General features: G+C 36.0%; 1 protein-coding gene across 3 annotated transcripts in view; it reads left to right on the top strand.

The window, feature by feature from the left end:
- The first annotated feature begins 6,173 nt into the window (after positions 1 to 6,173).
- Positions 6,174 to 21,552, top strand: part of LOC127415456 (kelch-like protein 22) — a 24,872-nt gene continuing 9,493 nt past the window's right edge. For 2 of the 3 annotated variants that reach the window (XM_051654215.1, XM_051654212.1), the window contains exons 1-7: positions 6,174 to 6,303; positions 7,074 to 7,352; positions 8,068 to 8,233; positions 11,139 to 11,450; positions 12,330 to 12,739; positions 17,570 to 17,762; positions 19,504 to 19,737. In XM_051654215.1, the coding sequence (XP_051510175.1) occupies positions 7,126 to 7,352; positions 8,068 to 8,233; positions 11,139 to 11,450; positions 12,330 to 12,739; positions 17,570 to 17,762; positions 19,504 to 19,737 (1,542 nt within the window). In that variant the 5' untranslated portion in view covers positions 6,174 to 6,303; positions 7,074 to 7,125. Of the gene's footprint in view, positions 6,326 to 7,073; positions 7,353 to 8,067; positions 8,234 to 11,138; positions 11,451 to 12,329; positions 12,740 to 17,569; positions 17,763 to 19,503; positions 19,738 to 21,552 lie in introns of all 3 variants that reach the window. The other variant, XM_051654213.1, reaches the window with a different exon arrangement.

Below are 21,552 nucleotides of genomic sequence, written 5' to 3'. Positions count from 1 at the left end.
TGCTAAAGCATCATGATTTTTGCATAGATTTCTGCCAAAAGAGTGCATCAAAACTGCAAATTATGTGTAGGCAACAAGAATGTGTTAACAGTTTTGCAGAAACTATATATATTTTTGGCATATTCGCAATAGAAATTGCCTTGGTGTGTTGATTCATTCATAGTGTATATTCATTCTTTGAAAAATAATGTAAGATGGAATAGGAGATTGCATTTTAACATTAATAAAAATCCTTCATAGTTACATTTTGTAGTTCTATGTTTGATAATGCCTTAAGATATCAAAAAGCAAACTGAACTCTGCTACTGGTCTTTGAGAGTGTAACCAGTGCTGACCGACATGCTCCAGGGCTGGAGAAATAGAACTTGGCATGATGGGACACTTGACTGTCACCTCCATCTCGTTCCCTTCCTGACCTTTACCAGACAATGATGTAACAGCCTTATCTGCATCACTGCACTGGCCAAGAGGTCGTGAGACACTAACCAAAGGAGACAGGATGCTCCTCAATGCGGTTCTCACTCCACAGAAGCATGCACGTAGACAACCAAGTAAAAGACAGCTTCAGTCAACATGCCTTGTTATTGTCATTTCAGTTAACACTGTCATAGAAACCAGCAGCTCATGCAAGTAAATAAACATAGGCCTACACAGTGGCTACAAAGTATTTATGCACTTAAACCACACTTAAAAATCATGAACTATATGAATATTGTTGCATTTTATCATAATATCAAACCAAGTGGCATTTATTTTAAAGAAGTACAGCACACATGGGGCTGGCTCGTGGTCCTGTGAGGCCCCACTGTCCCAACATTTCACAAAAAGAATTTTGCTACATTTCACACTATATAATTGTTCAAAATTAAGACAAAAATGATTCAGACATTTTTTGATTGTCAATCATTAGTGGAACATGTCCATAGATAATGTGATGTACTACACCTCTGGTTACTCTGCTAGGACACCTGGGTGAACTTGAAGGGGAACTGACTTCATACAGTACATCCACTAAAAGTGACCTTAGAACCATTTGGTTAAAAGTAATTGCATGGGTAACACTTTACATTAATGTTTCCTTTGTTAAGGGCTTATAAATGGGCTTATTAATGAATAATAAGTTATTTACAACTGCATTATAAGTCATTTATTTGTCTGTTATAACAACATGTATAACAGGGGTGACTTTCATACCTGCCAAATAGTGAGCCATTTTACCTCACATGCTTAATAACATGTATTAAATATTAGTAACCTATAAAATTTACCTTAATGCAAAGTTGACACATATGAAGAATTTATTAATGAGTTGCCAACATTAAAATCCTATGTACATAAAGTTCAGCATGGTTTAATGTCATCAGGCTTTATTGTGTGATACACTGTATGCTGTTAAGGGATATACTGTATGCTGTTAAGGAGCATGAAAACCTGAAAAGATTTTTTGCAGAGGACTTTAGGTTACTAGGTAAGTTGGGACAATACTCACAATCAAAGTGACAACACAAGTGAGTCAAGATATTAAAGTAATGAATATAAACACAAAGCGGACTGTAGAAAAATTACATAATCCCTCCTTTTAATCTCACTTTTTTAAAAAAAATCTGTATTGTAATCATTAAATAGGGTATTTTATGTCACTATTTGGCAAGTATTGCATGAGAGTTGCCCTTTTTTACTCATGTTGTTAAAACTTCAGATCAATGATTTATAATGCATTTATAAATGACTTATTTATTAATGAACCCTTTATAAACCATTAACAAAGGGAACACTGATGTATAGGGTTACCATATATGCACTAATTAGCTCAGAAAAGTGAAGTTAGTTCTGTGAAAAGGTCTAGCATTATTTGTTTGCACATGTCACCACCATACAAATCATGAACTAGTGCAAACCAGCTTGAATCAGCAGGGAAATTCATACAGGTCTAAGCCTTATGCTGTGTATAACTTATCCAAGTTGATGGATTTTGATTTAAGAGGTGCTATGAGGGCCAGCAGCGACAACAAAACAAGTTTTGCATGTTGAAATCATTCATTGCCACAATTAGCCATAAATAAAAAGCTGTTTTGCATTTTAAAATTAGAGTGACATGCACTACGTGCTTGCATCCCCCGACACCGCTGAACTCATCCGCAAGATGTATCATCTGTTTTTTTGCACCTCACCGTACTGTCTCCATGGGCAAAGCTAATTCAATGAACCGTCAGGTCATTAAGAGAGAACAGAATAGCATGCTTATCTTTGTAAAAACTCATTACTGAATGTACCCTCGTCTTTGTGCAATATGTTGACATCGTTTTCATTTAAAAAGGGTAATTTGACAGATAGAAAGAGACAGGGAGATGGATCAAATGATTGCAGTTTGCAGGTGCTTCGCAATTGTTTGCTGTCATTGGTAATGAAAACAATACTTTTATGCTTGAGTTACTAATCTGTATCCCTCGGTAAACGACTCATATTTTACATCTCACTGATACTAGTTGAGGTTTAGGAAATGCTGATAAGCTTTTAGTGAAAGTGGGGATGTTTAAAGATAAATAACAGTTTAATTAATCATTATGTATAGACAAGACATTATACGCCAACAATTTATTTGTGGAGTGGGTGACTGGTGTATGACAAGGTGGTGTGAAAACTCTGAATATTTTACGAGGAGTTAGAACAGGGTGTCTTTAAAATTAGCACATGGAAGAGAAGACATGTTTTGAGGGAGCTGTTTATTCACATTCTGCATTCTTCAGATGTGAGGGAGCTTGTGTGAATCTAGTACATAGATCTCTTGGGAACACAGGCAAGAATAAGAAACAAAGGTGCTGCTTTAGGCTGTAAGAATTCATCATGCACAAGAATAATAAAATAAACAGAGTTGATACAGATATTCAGTGTGAACAAACAACATAAATACAAACTGTTGTTTGTGTTCTGTGGATGTGGAGGTACCTACAACCAATTTGACTTTGGATTTCATTGTCACTGAACTTACATAATGGATTCTCTCTCTCTGTTTGATCTTTATTGATTTCAGACCTGTCATTACAGTTGGACATATGTCATGGTTTACAAATGACCGGGTCAGTGGTTCGACATGCTCCATTAGTTATGAGACAGCAAAAGCACCAGGAGTGAAAGCAGTTCACAGAATAATCTCATCAGTTGCTTGAATTTGTTTTAAAAATGAATGCAAACTTGATACAACAAAGCAGAACAAGATTTTACTGTGTAACTTCTACTTCTCTGTTTGTTATTGGGCTGATGGGGACCTTTCCAGAAAGTTTTTGCAAAGCCTTGCAGGCTGTTAATATATATATATATATATATATATATATATATATATATATATATATATATATATATATATATATATATATATTTGGGCAATGTTTACTTTTATGCCATCATGTCAAAATCTGAACAGAATAGCCTTATAGCAAAAGCTGCTCTAAGAAAAAGAGAACCAGTGCCCTCTGGTGATTTAAAAAAGGAAAGCGCCTCTGTGCTATTTTTGACTGAGGCAACATCATATTTATTTGTATTCATATTTTATTTATATACTGTATATACACTGATCAGCCACAACATATAAACCACCAGCCTAATATCGTGTAGGTCCCCTTCGTGCCACCAAAACTGCTCTGACCCGTTGAGGCACGGACTCCACAAGACCTCTGAAGATGTCCTGTGGTATCTGGCACAAAGACTTTAGCAGCAGATCCTTTAAGTCCTGTAAGTTTCGAGGTGGAGCTGCCGTGGATCAGACTTGTTGGTCCAGCACATCCCATACAGTAGATGCTCAATTGGATTGAGATCTGGGGAATTTGGAGGCCAAGTCAACACCTTGAACTCTTTGTCATGTTCCTCAAACCATTCCTGAACAACTTTTGCAGTGTGGCAGGGCGCATTATCCTGCTGAAAGAGGCCACTACCATCAGGGAATACTGTTGCATGAAGGTATGTACGTTGTCTGCAACAATCTTTAAGTAGGTGGTATGTGTCAAAGTAACATCCACATGAATGCCAGGACCCAAGGTTTCCCAGCAGAACATTCCCCAGAGCATCACACTGCCTCCCCCGACCTGCCTTCTTCCCATAGTGCATCCTGCTGTCATCTCTTCCCCAGGTAAACGACGCACACGCATCCAGCCGTCCACATGATATAAAATAAATAGTGATTCATCAGACCAGGCCACCTTCTTCCATTGCTCCATGGTCAAGTTCTGACATTCACGTGCCCATTGTAGGCGCTTTTGGCGGTGGACAGGCTAGTGGAGTGCATGGGCACTCTGACCGGTCTGTGGCTATGCAGCCCCATACGCAGGAAGCTGCGATGCACTGTGTGTTCTGACACCTTTCAATCATGGCCAGCATTATGTTTTTCAGCAATTTGTGCTACAGTAGCTCTTCTGTGGGATCGGACCAGACGGGCTAGCCTTTGCTCCCCACGCACCTCGATGAGACTTGGGCGCACATGACCCTGTCACTGGTTCACCGGTTGTCCTTCCTTGGACCACTTTTAGTAGGTACTAACCACTGCATACCGGGAACACCCCACAAGACCTGCCGTTTTGGAAATGCTCTGACCCAGTCATTTAGCCATCACAATTTGGCCCTTGTCAAAATCGCTCAGATCCTTACGCTTGCCAATTTTTCCTGCTTCCAACACATGAAATTCAAGAACTGACTGTTCACTTGTTGCCTAATATATCCCACCCCTTGACAGGTGCCATTGTAACAAGATAACATATGTTATTCACTTCACCTGTCAGTGGTTTTAATGTTGTGGCTGATCAGTGTATAGGAATCACCTTAAGGAAAATGTGCTTTTTTTTTTGGTCAAAAAGTGTATCAAGATTGAAAACATTTATTGAATATTGATGGAGCAACATAATTTGTGTGAAAATAAATTATAATGTAAAGGTTGTTTTGATTTAAATTCATTTAGAAAAATAAGGTGGCGAGGGAGCCTTTTTTTTTTACTCCACACTTGGAGTTAAAGGCCCCCAGGGGGGGTTAAAGAGATTTTGTGTAAATATAGGGACAATAGTTATTGTGCAAAATTTGTCAACTTAGACAAATACTTTTGAGACAGCAAGATGCTTTTTTGAGTAACAAATTATAATAATACTTATTCAAAATAACCAGTTTAGAAAAGGGTTAATCATTTTCTGTTTATTTCAATCAATCACAACATCTCTGTTTATTTCAATCACAACATCTCAAATATTCTATAAAAAATCTCCATTGTGATTGGATTAGTCAATGTGAGCCCATTTTGGCTCATGGTCCTGTGAGGCCCCACTGTCCCAACATTTCACAAAAAGAATTTTGCAACATTTCACACTATATAATTGTTCAAAATTAAGACAAAAATTATTCAAAAATGTTTTGATTGTCAATCATTAGTGGAACATGTCCATAGATAATGTGATGTACTACACCTCTGGTTACTCTGCTAGGACACCTGGGTGAACTTGAAGGGGAACTGACTTCATACAGTACATCCACTAAAAGTGACCTTAGAACCCATTTTCATATCATCATAAGATACAATGATAAATAATTATTTTGTCTGGTGGTTTGAGTAAATGTGATAATTTTAGGGATTCTCATTAGCTACATAAATTTGCAACATTTTAAAAATTATTAAAGGTGCACTTTTGTAAATATTAGATTAATTTAATTCAAAATCAAAATTTTGGATTTTCATGGATCAGGAAATATTTGCAGTGTATTGTGACAAACAGTACTGTGGTAGTTTATGCTGCTGTTTAGTGTTTGTAATGTGTCAGCCTTGTATGTGCAAGCATACTTGGCAATAAAGCTCATTCTTCTTCTTCTTCTAACTGACAAAACTATCAAATAACTTGTCACACAATTATTTTTCTTATTAACAAATTGTGTGGCAGAATATGTATTTTTGCACCAATTAAACTATAGCCGGATCATTAATTATGTCCCTGACAAGTTTTTTTTTATTATTATGTATTTATTTTTTTCATTTGTATACTGCGCATGGATTCTTAACTACTCATGTAAACCTGAACAAATGTTGTAGAGTTAAAAATACAAGTTTCAGTAAAGAAGCGCACGTGCCCTTGTCATTTGACAGCGGCTGCTGGCGTCATTTGTTTTGCTCTGTACCGGAAGCGCGTATTTGCGGCTGCAGTGACGTCAGCTAGTCAGCTGGTCGATCAGAAAACAAAAACACTCTAGCATCTTCATCAATATCATCATAAGCAAAGTGACAGCTGTCATCCGACAGAAACAGCCTTCTCATAATAAACCGTCTCATATTTTGCGGTGAGAGTTTCATCCTTATCTGGTGAGGTGAAGCGACAGCATAAATGTTGTTGTTGACATATAATTTTATACACTTTCATAACAGCTGCAAGTGTTTATGCAACGACCACATACCGCTGCTATGGTGTTAATAAACGTTTTGTCTGTATTTATTAAAACTGTTACACTGTTTCCAGATCATATTTTAGTAGAGAATTAAACACAAGATCGTTTTGCCTGTTCAACTTCTGCACAGAGTGATTGACATTGTCATTTTATGACAGAATATGAAAATATAAAAATGTATATAATTGGCATGTCCATCTTGGCGTGTTGTTAGTTGAAGCATAAAGAGTCCATAGACGTTTTAGGTTCAAATGTACTGTACATGTATAAGTGTAGGCCTATGTCTTAAGAACTGGTTACAATTTCTTTTACATTGTTTTGCCTTGCTAGTTCTTTTTAAATGCTTCAGATATTCTCTCAATGTGTCTCTCAATAACTGAATGTGTCATTAATAGTCATTGTAAAAGAATTAGCTAAATGCGTGCGTGTGTGTGTGTGTGTGTGTGTGTGTGTGTGTTTATCATTAACATATATATGTGGTTACTTTGACATGAGTAACTTTTGTATGTAAAAGAAAGAGGTCTGCTTCCGATTTTAGGCTTTTTATATTTACTTTTGTAGGTAATTAACGACTATTGATAGTATCAGTATACACAGTGTGAAAAAAGCTGTCAGACAAGTATATATTTACCAATCTCTCTCTCTCTCTCTCTCTCACTTACCAGCTGTGTGGAAGTGCAAACAAAATGTGAGACGTTTCACTTTCATTGAGTCAAGATGGCTGATGACTTGGTTTCCTGCACAGCTGGGGCGCAAGCAGTCATACGCTCCACTCAGCCCTGTCCCAGACAGAAGTACCGCAGTAATGGCCATTCACAGGGACTGCTGGATGGACTCCTGATGCTGCGACAAGGGGGGATTCTGTTTGATGTGGTTCTTATGGTAGAAGATAGGCCCATCCAAGCTCACCGTATACTTCTGGCGGCTTCATGTGACTATTTCAGGTGTGGATGAACTTTTATGATGTTGATTGTAATTACAAGATGTGGAAATATATAAAGATTAGTGAAATAAGTAATAATAGCTGAGAACTGACTTAATTTTATTAAACAAGTCTTTCTATGTCACACACTTTATGTCCATAGACATGTCCAAGGACTTTTTTTCAACAACAGTCAAGATTTTAGGGTTAATGTAAGCAGCACGTGTAAGGGAAAATGTATATGTTCGATCCTGTGACTTTTACGTTTTTTTTTTAAATGATTTTTAATGACATTTTTGCCTTCACTAGTTCATTTTAAATGGTCCTGCAGTGTGACAATTTTTCATGTAGTCTCTTAATAAGCTGCCCGCATAATCATGAAAAAATTAGCAAAATGCTGTTTGAAATAGTTTTCGATTATTTAGGAGTATGGTATGTCACATGAGGTAGGTAGGGAACATGTCAACTTCCCAAAAGTACTGTATGCCTCTTACTCATGTATCATTTTTTGCTTTGATTTTTGAAAAGCATAGTGAAATTCATTGTTGCATTGTATAGATTTGAAGATTTTAACTGAAGTTAAAGTGCACAACTTTTAGTTGTATTGAACACCTTGTGCTCTCATTTTCCTGTTTCTTTAGTGTTTTATCTTTAACTTGCAAATGATCTAGCTATGTGGCTATACCCATGTGAACTCATTTCAGTGTTTGTATTTTTTTTTTTGTCTGTGTGTTTAGGGGAATGTTTGCTGGAGGTTTGCGGGAGATGCAGCAAACTGAGATCCCTGTTCATGGAGTCACTTACACAGCAATGACTAAACTGTTGGACTTCATCTACACCTCTGAGCTGGAGCTGGACCTGGACACAGTGCAGGAGGTGCTGTGTGCAGCGACCCTACTACAGGTCAATAGGAGAAGATGTAGTTATAGTGATGATCAAAACACTTTACATGCTTATTATTGTAGAATGATTGTGGTGATAATTACCCCTCGGGAAGGCTAAGTGACTTTGGCAAAAGCAAACCTAATCATTTCAAAGCAAAAACTGTATGTACTGGCTGTATAAAGAACTATATAACAATATGAAGAACAGGGTGAGTCTCACAAATATGTCAGGGTCATTGGTCACTCCAAAATCAAAAGAAACAAATAAGAATTAGCCTGTATTTTGGTACCCACTTTATATTAGATCTCTTTAACGACTATGTAAAAGTATTTGATACAATGTACTTTTATGTAGAGTACATGTGTGTTGTTGCATTGTATTTACATTTAATTACATCTGCAGTTACACTATTAACCTTATCACTAACCCTAAACCTACCCCAACCCTTACCCTAAACCCTAACCCTAATCTAACCCCTAATCTACCCCTTTACCTACTCGTACCTCAACCTTACTGGCAGGAAGTGTGAATCTTGTGAGAATTTTGCAAAACAACATGTAGTCACACAATAAGTACATTTTATTGTATGTATTTTTAATGTTAGTATGTAGTAGTTAAAAGCACCTAATATAAAGTGGAACCATATTTTGAATAAAGAAAATAAAGCTCGTTTTTTATGGTCATTATGATTATTTGTGCATTTAAGCATTATTCCACCCATATTCCACCCATATTCTCATTACTGTAAAGTAAAAAGTCGCATTACTCTTAACTCTTTAAGCTCGGATGGCCCGTGAGAAAATCGTCAAAATATAAATAACTACAGTCTTGACCAACACAAAATAGGTATCGTTTGAAAGCTTAGAAGCTCTGCTTTCCAATGCATGCAGGCATTATTACCAAAACTGAACAATTGCTTTGAAATTTGCAGACAAATCAGAAGTGTACAGTTTTGATCATTTATTTTTTTTAAATGGCACTGTACTTATTATTGCAATCAGTAAAAACTTCAAACTGATCAAATAGCCATGTGTCATATGTTGTTTGAAAGCTCTCAAAGAGTAGAATACAACCAGCCTATTTGTTTTACTCACAGACAAAAAATATAGCGAGTAATATCTAAGTATATATCTTTGACAATTATGTTGTTGTTGCTTATATGCCACGTTTTTGCTTATAACTTCACAAAAAATAAACCGAACATAAAATATCACATACCATTACTTAAAGGTGATGATCTTTCAAACGAGCCCACACACAAGATAATCGGATGCATAGATCATTAGATAATCCACATGAAGCACAATGTTACATATGGCCACCAAGAGATGGTGCCAAGTACATGACATACCATGACACAGACTCGATGACACAAATGGCACAGAATGAAACTCATTCTGTGAAATCTCATTACTAAAATCATGTCTGCATGCTATGCAAACCTTTAGTGATTGTTGTGTTTGCATGTGTAATTAATTCTTATGAACAATTATTATGTTTTATTTGTTTAGAGAGGCTTATGGACACATGGAGGCATTTTGTAATGCTATATGCTGATTGCTTTGTCAAATCAACACAACATTTTTCTCAGATACAGCTGACATGATTGGGAACAAAACAAAAGCAAGTTTGTTTTTTCAGAGCCACCGTATTTACACCCTGAGATGTTTAATGTAAAATAAGAAAAATATTTGACTCCATTTTTTTGTGATTTTTCAGCAGTTACTTAGGCTGAGAGTCTCAGAATTTATCATAATCTATACCAATAAAACATTTGAAAAGTTTTGTTTACAATGATACCAAACACTTGACCCTCCTTGTTTGTCTTCTCAAGTTATAAGCCTTTATATTTGGGAATGCCTCAGAGCTTAAAGTGTTCATACCTCCTGTACAGATGCAATTATTTAGTTTTTTATTCAAATCAGCATTAATTAAATTCATTACAGCAAATAATTATAAAATGTATAAATACGTATATATATATATAATTTCTTTTTTTTTTTTCTTTAATGATTGAGAGAATGGGATTTTTTTCCCCCCAATAATTTTTCCAATAATTCCAATAATGAGAACTGGGGGTAAATGTGCTTAATTTTTATGAAAATAATGTCAAAATGCAAAAAATTCTTAATGGTCCTAAAAATAGGCATCATTTTTTTTTTTTTTTTTTTACGCAAATTATAATTTTTTATTTCTTTCTTTAGATTTTGGGGTGAATTTTGACATCTTGACTAGGGTTGCCAATCGATTAAATTTTTAATCTGATTAATTACGACGTGACAATTAATTAATCGAATTAATCGCAAATATCAATATTTGCCGAGAAAGGCACCCAAATAAAGGTAATTCAATATAAATAAGACGTAATAATTAAAATAATTAAAAATACAATATACAGGGCCATAATAAGTAAAATTATTAAGATATTCAGATATATTACATTAATGTGGCAGACAAGTAAAGCATTGATTAGACAACACAAAAAGTGTCTTTAGAAGTAAATATTGTTTGTTTTATTCCCATATCATTGAGCAACCCTACAGTGGTCAGCAATGATTAATTGCTTTAATTATTTGAATGTGTTTTTAATGTAATTAATTGCACTAAATAGCATGTTAAATCTTCACCACTAACCTTAATTCACTTGTATTTTTATTGTATTTTTTTACCCTATTTGTTTTCTTTTCAGTTTATTTACTCTGAAATATTTGCTTATATATTTGTAACATTTGTTCAGCACTTTGACTCAATATCTGTTGTATTTAAATGTGCATTATAAATAAATGACTTGAATTGACATATTCTTTCTCAGATTTTATGAGATTCACCCTAAAATCCTATCGTATGTAATGAATGTAATGAATTAGGATTTAGATTGAAATATAGTAATATTCCTTCTCCTGTCCCTCATTATAATAACCAGGTCCAAGATGTGATTGGCTTCTGCTGTGACTTCCTTTTCTCCTGGCTGGATGATGACAACATCCTGGAGGTTGAGAAGCTAGCTGACATCTATGGTCTGAATCAGCTCGGGGAGAAAATTCGCACTTATCTGCTCAAAAACATCCAAAAGTTCTCACGTACACCAGTGTATCGTAAACTTCCTGCAGAAAAGATGCTGAGCATTCTTTCCAGCGATGAGTTGGAGGTGAGCTCAGAGAACGAGGTGTTTGAAGCAGCCCTGCATTACCATTACACACCTGAACAGGTGGAGAAGAACCAGGTGTGCTTACAGGTGAGAAACAGATCAGTTTTTACTACATGTTATAGTCAAATTTATATTTTAAAGGAACGGTTCACCAAAAATGGTCCCAAAAATCATGTATTTACCACCCTCATGTGTTTCCAAATCTGTATGACCTTGTTTTTTTTATGGAGAAATTTTGAAGAATTTACTGGACACTTTTCTATGCAGTACAGTGAATGGTGAATGGCTTTTGAGCTTCAAAAAGAACACAAAAGCATCATTAAAGGATAAAAAAGTGGTCCATTAGACTTGTGCTCTATTTTCCAAGTCCTCAATAGTCAAATGATATTATGTGTCAGGAACAGACCGAAATTTAAGTCAATATTCACTGATAATCTTCCCTCCAGTGAGCTGTTAACTCAAGAACTGCTGCGACTTCGATCTGTGAATGAATCATTGAGACCAGTTTTGTGAACTAGATTAGTGATTCATTAAAAATGTCAACCTCAAAAGAACAATTCATTGATCAATCTGACATTGCTACTTCTCTCATGAACTCCATGAACATGGCAAGGAGATCTACAGTGGATGTCAAGATACCCAAAGCTATCATATAGCTTCAGAAGACTTGCCCAAGTTGCAAGAACCACTTTTATTATACTTCTTTGGTGCTTTTGCTTTCTTTCTGAAGCTTGAAAGATCCAGTCCCCATTCTTGTAACTGCATGGAAAAGAGTGACTGGTACATTCTTCAACAATTCTACTTTTGTGTTCCAAAGAAGAAAGAAAGTCATTCAGTTTAGATTAGAACAACATCAGGGTGTGCAAATGATGACACAATTTAGATTTTTTGTGAACTATTCCCTTAGTCTTTGGATATGGTTCCAAAGAACTCAGTGGTTATAACGTAAACTCTTCCTGTGATCAGGATCCATTGCGAATGTTGGAAGCAGTGCGGTTCTGCCTGATGGAGAAGCACGTGCTACAGCGTTTGTACAGTCGATTAAAACAATGTCCGCTGCGGGACTCTGTGGCCGCCGCTCTGCGTTACCACAGTCAGGAGCTATGGCAACCGGTGATGCAAACCCCTCTTACTCAACCACGCTGCAACTCTCAGTGTATTCTGGGCTTTGGTGGCATGTATTCATCCAGCGCACTTGCGGACAACGAAGAGCGCTTCCAGGTGTTCCACCCCTCCTGGGGGGAGTGGCGTAGTCTCACTGCAGATCGGGCTCCACGCATGTCCAACATGGGCATTGCGGTGCTTAATAACTTTGTTTACTTGGTTGGAGGAGACAAAAACACCAGTGGCTTTCGTGCTGAAGCTCGATGCTGGCGGTAAGTCACACTGAGTATAAATGTGCAGCATTTCATTTGAGAACTACTTATAATAATTGTTAGGAAAAATAATGCTGTTTTTACTGTTATTTATTACAACGTCAAAGAGAAAAGCCACTTTAATTTAGCTGTGAATACAATGTTTTGCAAAAGTTTGCAGACCCTTTACCAATTCTGTCAGTTTACGAAATTATAAAGCATATATTTTTTTCTCTTTATTTATTTTAACGTAATATTTTATTATACAGTGTGGTCCAAAAGTCTGAGACTACTCTGAAAAATCTGGAAAATAAACCTAGAAATAAATAAAGTTTTAGAATTGTAAATAGTGCTGGAAAACTTTCTCAAATCATGCTTGATAACATTATCGGGGTTTGTACAAACTTTCATTTTGTGTTAACTTGATATGATGATGAAATTGTTTGTTATAAAAAATATAAATATTGAATTAGACTGCAAAATGCTAAATAGAAGCATTTTCTTTTGTGTTCTCAGACTTTTGAACTACTCTGTATATAACATATGTATTTATTCATTGTTCTATTCATTTATTTCATCATTTAATATATTAATATACAGTATATTACATAAACATTAAATCAGTATTCTGGAATATGCTGTGTGTACAAGTACATCTTAAGTACAAACCCCAACAATCAGGGTTTTTGACTCCATTGTAGGACATTCACCTAATATGGAATTGTTTTTGGGATTATTGGATTTGCAGTATATCCAAATTAGAGACGAATGTAATCCAATGATCCTGTATAATCCAATAAATGGGTATTAGATGATTGGACTTGTTGTAGATCCAAATCAGGGACTAATATAATCAAAGTTTGAAATCAGTTTAAAAAGTTTACTAACGATTTAGCATTTTCCACAATTCTAATGTGCAAAGATAGGAAATGGATCCAGTAAATTTGACTCAATTATAATTGAACTCAATTATAGGCATAAACGTAACTGATTTGTTCTTATACATGATAGACTAATGGATAGAGAACTTCCAGAAACTTCCCAAAACTGGACCTCTTCTGGTTAGGCTTCTTTTGATTTATATTATCTATTAAACCTCAGATTTATATGAACCTTTCTTTGAACAAAGGGATAACAACATAGAATGAACCAGTACTCCTCATTACTTAATACAGGGTACAGGTCTAACTTTTACTTCCATATTTGTACTGCTAAAATATGGAATTTCTGCCTAGCTTTGGTTTATTTTTAGATTGAAACCAATTTTTTTGTATTTTGCATTGTCACATCTTCCTTCAGTTTTACAAGATACTCAGTCCCTTCTGAGAAGCAGCCTGCTATATGACACTACCACCACTATACCACTACAAAGTTGTGGGTAATGCTAGATTTGTGTCACTCATGTTGCTTTGAATGTCGACTGAAAAGCTCTTTTTGGGTCTCATCTTAACACAAAATACAGGTGCATCTCAATAAATTAGAATGTCGTGGAAAAGTTCATTTATTTCAGTAATTCAACTCAAATTGTGAAACTCGTGTATTAAATAAATTCAATGCACACAGACCGAAGTAGTTTAAGTCTTTGGTTCTTTTAATTGTGATGATTTTGGCTCACATTTAACAAAAACCCACCAATTCACTATCTCAAAAAATTAGAATATGGTGACATGCCAATCAGCTAATCAGCTCAAAACACCTGCAAAGGTTTCCTGAGCCTTCAAAATGGTCTCTCAGTTTGGTTCACTAGGCTACACAATCATGGGGAAGACTGCTGATCTGACAGTTGTCCAGAAGACAATCATTGACACCCTTCACAAGGAGGGTAAGCCACAAACATTCATTGCCAAAGAAGTTGGCTGTTCACAGAGTGCTGTATCCAAGCATGTTAACAGAAAGTTGAGTGGAAGGGAAAAGTGTGGAAGAAAAAGATGCACAACCAACAGAGAGAACCGCAGCCTTATGATTGTCAAGCAAAATCGATTCAAGAATTTGGGTGAACTTCACAAGGAATGGACTGAGGCTGGGGTCAAGGCATCAAGACACAGACATGTCAAGGAATTTGGCTACAGTTGTCGTATTCCTCTTGTTAAGCCACTCCTGAACCACAGACAACGTCAGAGGCGTCTTACCTGGGCTAAGGAGAAGAAGAACTGGACTGTTGCCCAGTGGTCCAAAGTCCTCTTTTCAGATGAGAGCAAGTTTTGTATTTCATTTGGAAACCAAGGTCCTAGAGTCTGGAGGAAGGGTGGAGAAGCTCATAGCCCAAGTTGCTTGAAGTCCAGTGTTAAGTTTCCACAGTCTGTGATGATTTGGGGTGCAATGTCATCTGCTGGTGTTGGTCCATTGTGTTTTTTGAAAACCAAAGTCACTGCACCCGTTTACTAAGAAATTTTGGAGCACTTCAGGCTTCCTTCTGCTGACCAGCTTTTTAAAGATGCTGATTTCATTTTCCAGCAGGATTTGGCACCTGCCCACACTGCCAAAAGCACCAAAAGTTGGTTAAATGACCATGGTGTTGGTGTGCTTGACTGGCCAGCAAACTCACCAGACCTGAACCCCATAGAGAATCTATGGGGTATTGTCAAGAGGAAAATGAGAAACAAGAGACCAAACAATGCAGATGAGCTGAAGACCACTGTCAAAGAAACCTGGGCTTCCATACCACCTCAGCAGTGCCACAAACTGATCACCTCCATGCCATGCCGAATTGAGGCAGTAATTAAAGCAAAAGGAGCCCCTACCAAGTATTGAGTACATATACAGTAAATGAACATACTTTCCAGAAGGCCAGCAATTCACTAAAAATGTATTTTTTATTGGTCTTATGATGTATTCTAATTTTTTGAGATAGTGAATTGGTGGGTTTTTGTTAAATGTGAGCCAAAATCATCACAATTAAAAGAACCAAAGACTTAAACTACTTCAGTCTGTGTGCATTGAATTTATTTAATACACGAGTTTCACAATTTGAGTTGAATTACTGAAATAAATGAACTTTTCCACGACATTCTAATTTATTGAGATGCACCTGTATTTTCCAACTAGGTCAGTATGATGCTTTTTTGCAAATTCAGGATGTGCCTTCACATGGTTGTTTTTGGTAGTTATCTAAGTGGTTTGTTGTCCTCTTTCTGATAATTGTATGAACAGTGCCCAATTGATTACTGTACTGTTTTGTGCATTTGTTTTACTTTATCTCTGATGTCCAAAGAATGTTCTTTACTCCTTTTCTACAGCTGTACTAAGTCAGTTCTAAGGTAGTTGTGTCCTGACTAGGGTAATTGTAGTATCTTCAAACACCAAAAAATTAATTCTTTAAATATTGAGTTTCAGTGATTTTTCTTTTTGTTCTCTTAAAAAGATTGAGGAAATGAGGAAACTGGATAAACTGGTATAAATACTTTTGCAATTGTATTCTTTTATGTACTGTATATGCAAGCAAAAAAGATTCATAGTCACTATAACGAGTAACATGTTCTTTTGAATAGGTATACTGCTCTTATATACCATAAATGCCCATCTAAATTGAGATTTGGTGAAGTCACATCTCAGTTCTATCACAATGAAAGTGAAAACTCTTCATCCTTTATCAAGTCCATTTAAACTCCTGATTAGGGATGTCCCGATACCGTGCTCATGTACTTACCAGTTCTCGTAAAAATAATCCGATACCAAAAACCACACAAATTAAAATCAGTGTGATTGTGATAGTGTGATAGATTAATGAGATAAAATAGTTTGCATGTGGTTGGCTCATACATAGAAACACCATTATGAGCATTGCTCTCTTTGTAGCAGATGACAGCGAGCAGAGCGCTAATTCACTTTGTAGCACAAGGCACATTCAGACTACATATTCATTCAATTATATAGCAGCCTTTTGCGGTTTAATAATCACATTGGGTCACCTGCTTTTCCAGAGGTGAGAAGCTACCATCAAAAACACACAGAAACGGAAAGGGCTTCATTCCAAAATAAAAGTTTCCGCCAAAATAAAAGACAGAAGTATATCACTACTGCATAGTTAAGTAATCTGGAGATCCCTGCTCCTGATGATTCAATGTAGATCTTATATGGTGATTATTTACAGTAAGATCAGCTGAAAAGCTACAAATTAGTATACACACCAGTTGTGTTATGTAAAGGTGTGGATTTGAGCTTAAAGAAGTAATGTGGATAACTTTTTTTATTATTTTATTATTATTAAAGCCATACTTTCAGAGCAACACACTTTTAGTCAAAAATATCCTAGTTTTGTAAAACTTTTGACTGATTAGACATTGTTGCGTTGTTGTTGTTGTTGTAAACAATGTTCTCTTTATGAACTGAACCAGTTATGTCAGTTTGGTTGAGACAGAGCAGCATCTGAATAAGGTTTTTTGTTTTGAATAGAGAGACACATATTCTTTCAGTTTTTATCCAATTAATGTAGCACTGACCTGGTTGATAGGATTTGTTTTACTTTTTAAGAAGCATCAAATGAAAGCTATTAGCTGAAACAGAAACCAAAATGGGCCAAATCTGGGAATTTTTAAAGAATTGAAAATGGTATTGAAAAAAATAGCTATTAAAAGGTCTTTTGAATATTATATTGCTTCATACAAACTGAACAGAATATAAGCCTATACATATATTTACAAATATATAAAAAAAAATTTAAAAAAAACGATATTTTTAAGAACATAAAATTCAAATAGAAAATCAAAAATCAAAGTCATTTTTTTGTCATTTATTTTGTGGCTGCAGTTTCGGTGCATCCATCACTATTTTCATTCTACAGTATTTGCAATCACAGAAATCGGTACAAGCTGTTCTGTCATTCACTTAAGTGTGTTTTGTGTCTTCTCATAGGTACGATCCTCGGCACAACAGCTGGTGTATAATTGAACCTTTACGACAACAGCACGCAGATCATTGTGTCTGTGTAGTTGATAAATATATCTACGTCATCGGTGGACGCAACTATACCAATGAATTGGACTGTGTTGAGTGCTACAACCCTCAAGCCAACACCTGGGAATATGTGGCACCGCTAAAACGAGAGGTGATTTTATCTGAGCTACAGAAGACTTGAATTGAAATCCGTTGTAGCTGATAATAAACTACATTAGTTATCTCTAGTTAGTCAAACAAATGTCATACCTCGGACATACATGGAAGTATTTTAATGACAAATGTACTAATTGAAAAATAAACAATGCATTAACAGAGCTTGCATTTTGGGGGATATGGTGATTTATGGTGGTATATTTAAGCTATTACTAATTCAATTAAAAACATTTAACACAAAATGTATTCATTAAAAATTTAATAATAAATATTCACCTTCCAAAGGTCAGTTCCAAAATATTTATTTATTTATTTTCATCTTAATTATTCGACAAATGATATTCGATCTATTCTATTTTGCTCTGCAAATTCACCTCTAAAATTTCAGTGGTTAAAATTTGGTTGGAAAAGTGCTGATGCACAATCTTCAATTGCTGCTACTAGGCTTCACCACTAGGTGGTGCAATCGGATGTTGATGTAGACCAAGAACAGGTAGGAGACCTTTGTGAAGTTGGCACCCCATATAATTAAATCATCTCCAAAACTGTCCCATTCGTTTGTGCTGATTTGTGGTGCTAAAACAAGCGTTTGTGCTGGTTTGGTGTTTGAGATATTAGGCATTATTTTTTAGGCTTTGTGACATCAATCTCTCCGTTCGTTTGTGCTGATTTGTGCTGTTAAAATGAACTTTGTACCTATTTCCCTGTCTTAGAAATAACAGCTTGTATTCGGACCAGTGACATCACTCTCCACCCCATGCGGTCCAAATCACTCGAATCACGGTGTCATTCGTTTGTGCTGATTTGTGCCGGTTTGTGCAATTAAAAGAAACACTGCAACTATTTATCTTCCTTAGATATAACAAGAAACATTTCGGGAGCAGTGACGTCACTCCAAATCACTCCGAACCGATGTAATTCATTTGTGCTCCATTTGTGCCATTAAAAGAAATATTATAACAAATTCATTTCTTTGTATTTAACAAGATAGCTTTTGGGAGCCCTGAAATCCTGCAGGCTAAACCTCATGTCAATCACTCTCACCTGTCTTCATCGTTTGTGCTCTCTTCTGGTTTGTGCCGTGTTTGGTATCGTTGAAGCATTAATTTTTGGGCAAAGAATTCATCAATCGTTCGGAGCGATTTGGAGTGACGTCACTGCAACTATTTTCCTTCCTTAGAAAGAGTTCAGGAGCAGAGTTTCTTTTAACGTCACAAACCGGCACAAATCAGCACAAACAATGACACCGGTTTGGAGTGATTTGGACCACATGGAGTGGAGAGTGACGTCACTGCTCCGAAAGAAAGAGCCGGCTTCTTGAGCGAAAAGACGCAGTTCTCAGTAAACTTAAGATGCTATACATAAGACTTTACACCGTGATGTCACTTTTGTCTTTATGGGATTGTCCCGGGATGTGTGTGAATGCGAGCTCAGATTACGGGAAATCTCTTGCAGTGTGAACAGGGCCGTAGCTAGTGAGGTGAAAGGTGGTAATGATTCTAGGGGCCCACAGGTCCAGGGGGACACCCTGGCATTGTGGCAATGAGTTTGATTAAAGATGGAAAACTGAAGAAATTTTTACTATCATCAAATCAGTGAGATCAGTTCTTGTATTTTGATATTATAATTGAGTTTATAATCCATGGTGTATGTTGAAGTTGCAGTGATATATTGTTCAAGACTGTTTTCAGCAACAGTTGGACATGAGCATTTTTACAGTTTAACTCTGCTTGCAGGTATATGCCCATGCTGGAGCAGTGATTGATGGGAAGATCTACATTGCGTGTGGTCGGCGGGGAATGGCCTATCTTAAGGAGACCTACTGTTATGATCCCACTGGCAATCACTGGAGCATATGTGCTGAAGGCCCGGTGGAGCGTGCCTGGCACGGAATGGCAGCACTGAATGGCCGAGCTTATGTAATTGGAGGAAGCAACGATGGTTGTGGTTACCGACGAGACGTCCTCAAGGTACTGAGCTCCTGTTTTTGAAACACCTGCCCTGCAGGACAGTTAGCAATGATTGGTTGTTTTATCTCCAGTTATATCTAGCATGTAAAAATGTAAAATCAAACAAAAAGAAAATGAAAGCAAGACTGTACTGGAAAAAATGGCAAAAGGCAGTAACTACAAAAAAGTTATTGTGATAGTGTGGATTTTGTAGTTACTGCAATTCCACACTCCGTTTTGTCTGAATCTGAATATAGTTGAGTCAAAAAATGAACTGCTGGGTCTCATGAGGATAATGACTTTTAAAGCCTGATATATCAAATATCATTCTTTTTTTTAATCACATATTTAAAAAAAAAGTTTTTAATATTTTTATTTTTGTCTATAGGTTAAAAAAAAAAAAACATTTAAAAAAATTAAAATGTTCAGACTGTTATTTCACATGTTAAACGTTATAGCTATTAAAAATAGCCAATAAAGCAGTGTGTATATTTCAAATATTTTGATTGAGGTTTTTTTATTTTGATACTTACTATGGTGTAATCAGATTATAGTGGTTATGACAGGTGTTTATGAATTGGTGCTGGGACATTTACAATGAAGATTTTCCAATGTGAACATTGTATTGTTACCCTCTACAGACACATTAGAGATCATTTTAATCACATTTTAGCTTTTGAAATATAGTACAAATTCTACATTCTAGCAAATACTATGCTGTCATGAAACTGCATATACATACCATTTAAATATTTACACATTTTCCCAGTTATTACACATTTTGTTACATGCTTGTTTTTGTTTTTTTCTTGTATAAGTATTTACATTCAGTTTACATTGATTTTATATTACAAGTGCTAAAATGGTACTGTCTCTTTAAGAAAAGCAGCAGTTCCGTGAATAGGGGTGGGTAAAAATGTAGATTTTCCAATGCATCGCGATCCTCACTGGAAAGATCTCAATATCAATTCTTAAATTCCAAGATAAATCTTTACTCTATGCGCAACCCTCCACTACAATGAGAGGAAATCACTTGCATTTGCAACCAAATTTCACGCTATGCAACTAAATGAAAGCGGAAAAGCGGATCAAGTTGGGTTCTGAACTCGCGACTATATTGGTACAGCTAGTAAAAACATCCACACCACACCAACCCAGCCTTGTTTTGTTTTTTTGTTTTTTTGTTTTTAGATATGCAGCCAATAACCTACAAACAAGGAAGTCTTAAATAATGCCTAAACTAAAGACTCGGACAACACATTGTTTCCTAGAGCTGGCAGAAAATACTCAAAACAGACACAAGCAGTGTATCTATCAACCACAAATAATATAATATTGAGCAGCAGCTGTCGGAGTTGCATTGGAGTGACGTCACCTCCCCTCTTCGAATGACTGGCTAGAGGAGCTGTCGATCAAGAACTAGTGGACCAATAGGGTTGCAAAACACCCCCTGATTTACATGAAACTCATGTAAGTTTTGGAAAATAAAGCAAAGAAAAATACAGCGTAAGCATACAAAAAAATGAAAATATGAGCAAAATTGTCAGAGAGCACAAAAAACAGTAATATAACCAAGGAAAACATGATTTTGTTTGTAATTCTGATGACTTTGCTTTAATTTTTCTGTTGGTTTTTTTGCAGCATATTTTAAATGCGTTTATATATTTTTGATTCATGTTTGTTATTTTTTGATCTGCGCTTATTATTTTGATCTTGCGTTTTTTAACTGAAGCTCCTGACCCGTATCTGCCCGTATAATTTTAAAAACTGCACTGTTGCCACACAATTAGCTGATAAGATAATCGCATGAATAAGTAGGTGTACAGGTGTGCCAAA

This window comes from Myxocyprinus asiaticus, chromosome 24 (assembly GCF_019703515.2).
Source record: "Myxocyprinus asiaticus isolate MX2 ecotype Aquarium Trade chromosome 24, UBuf_Myxa_2, whole genome shotgun sequence".
NCBI classification, from domain to species: Eukaryota; Metazoa; Chordata; class Actinopteri; order Cypriniformes; family Catostomidae; genus Myxocyprinus; species Myxocyprinus asiaticus.
Note: the sequence above shows the minus strand (reverse complement) of the source record. Positions and strands in the feature narration are given on the sequence as shown.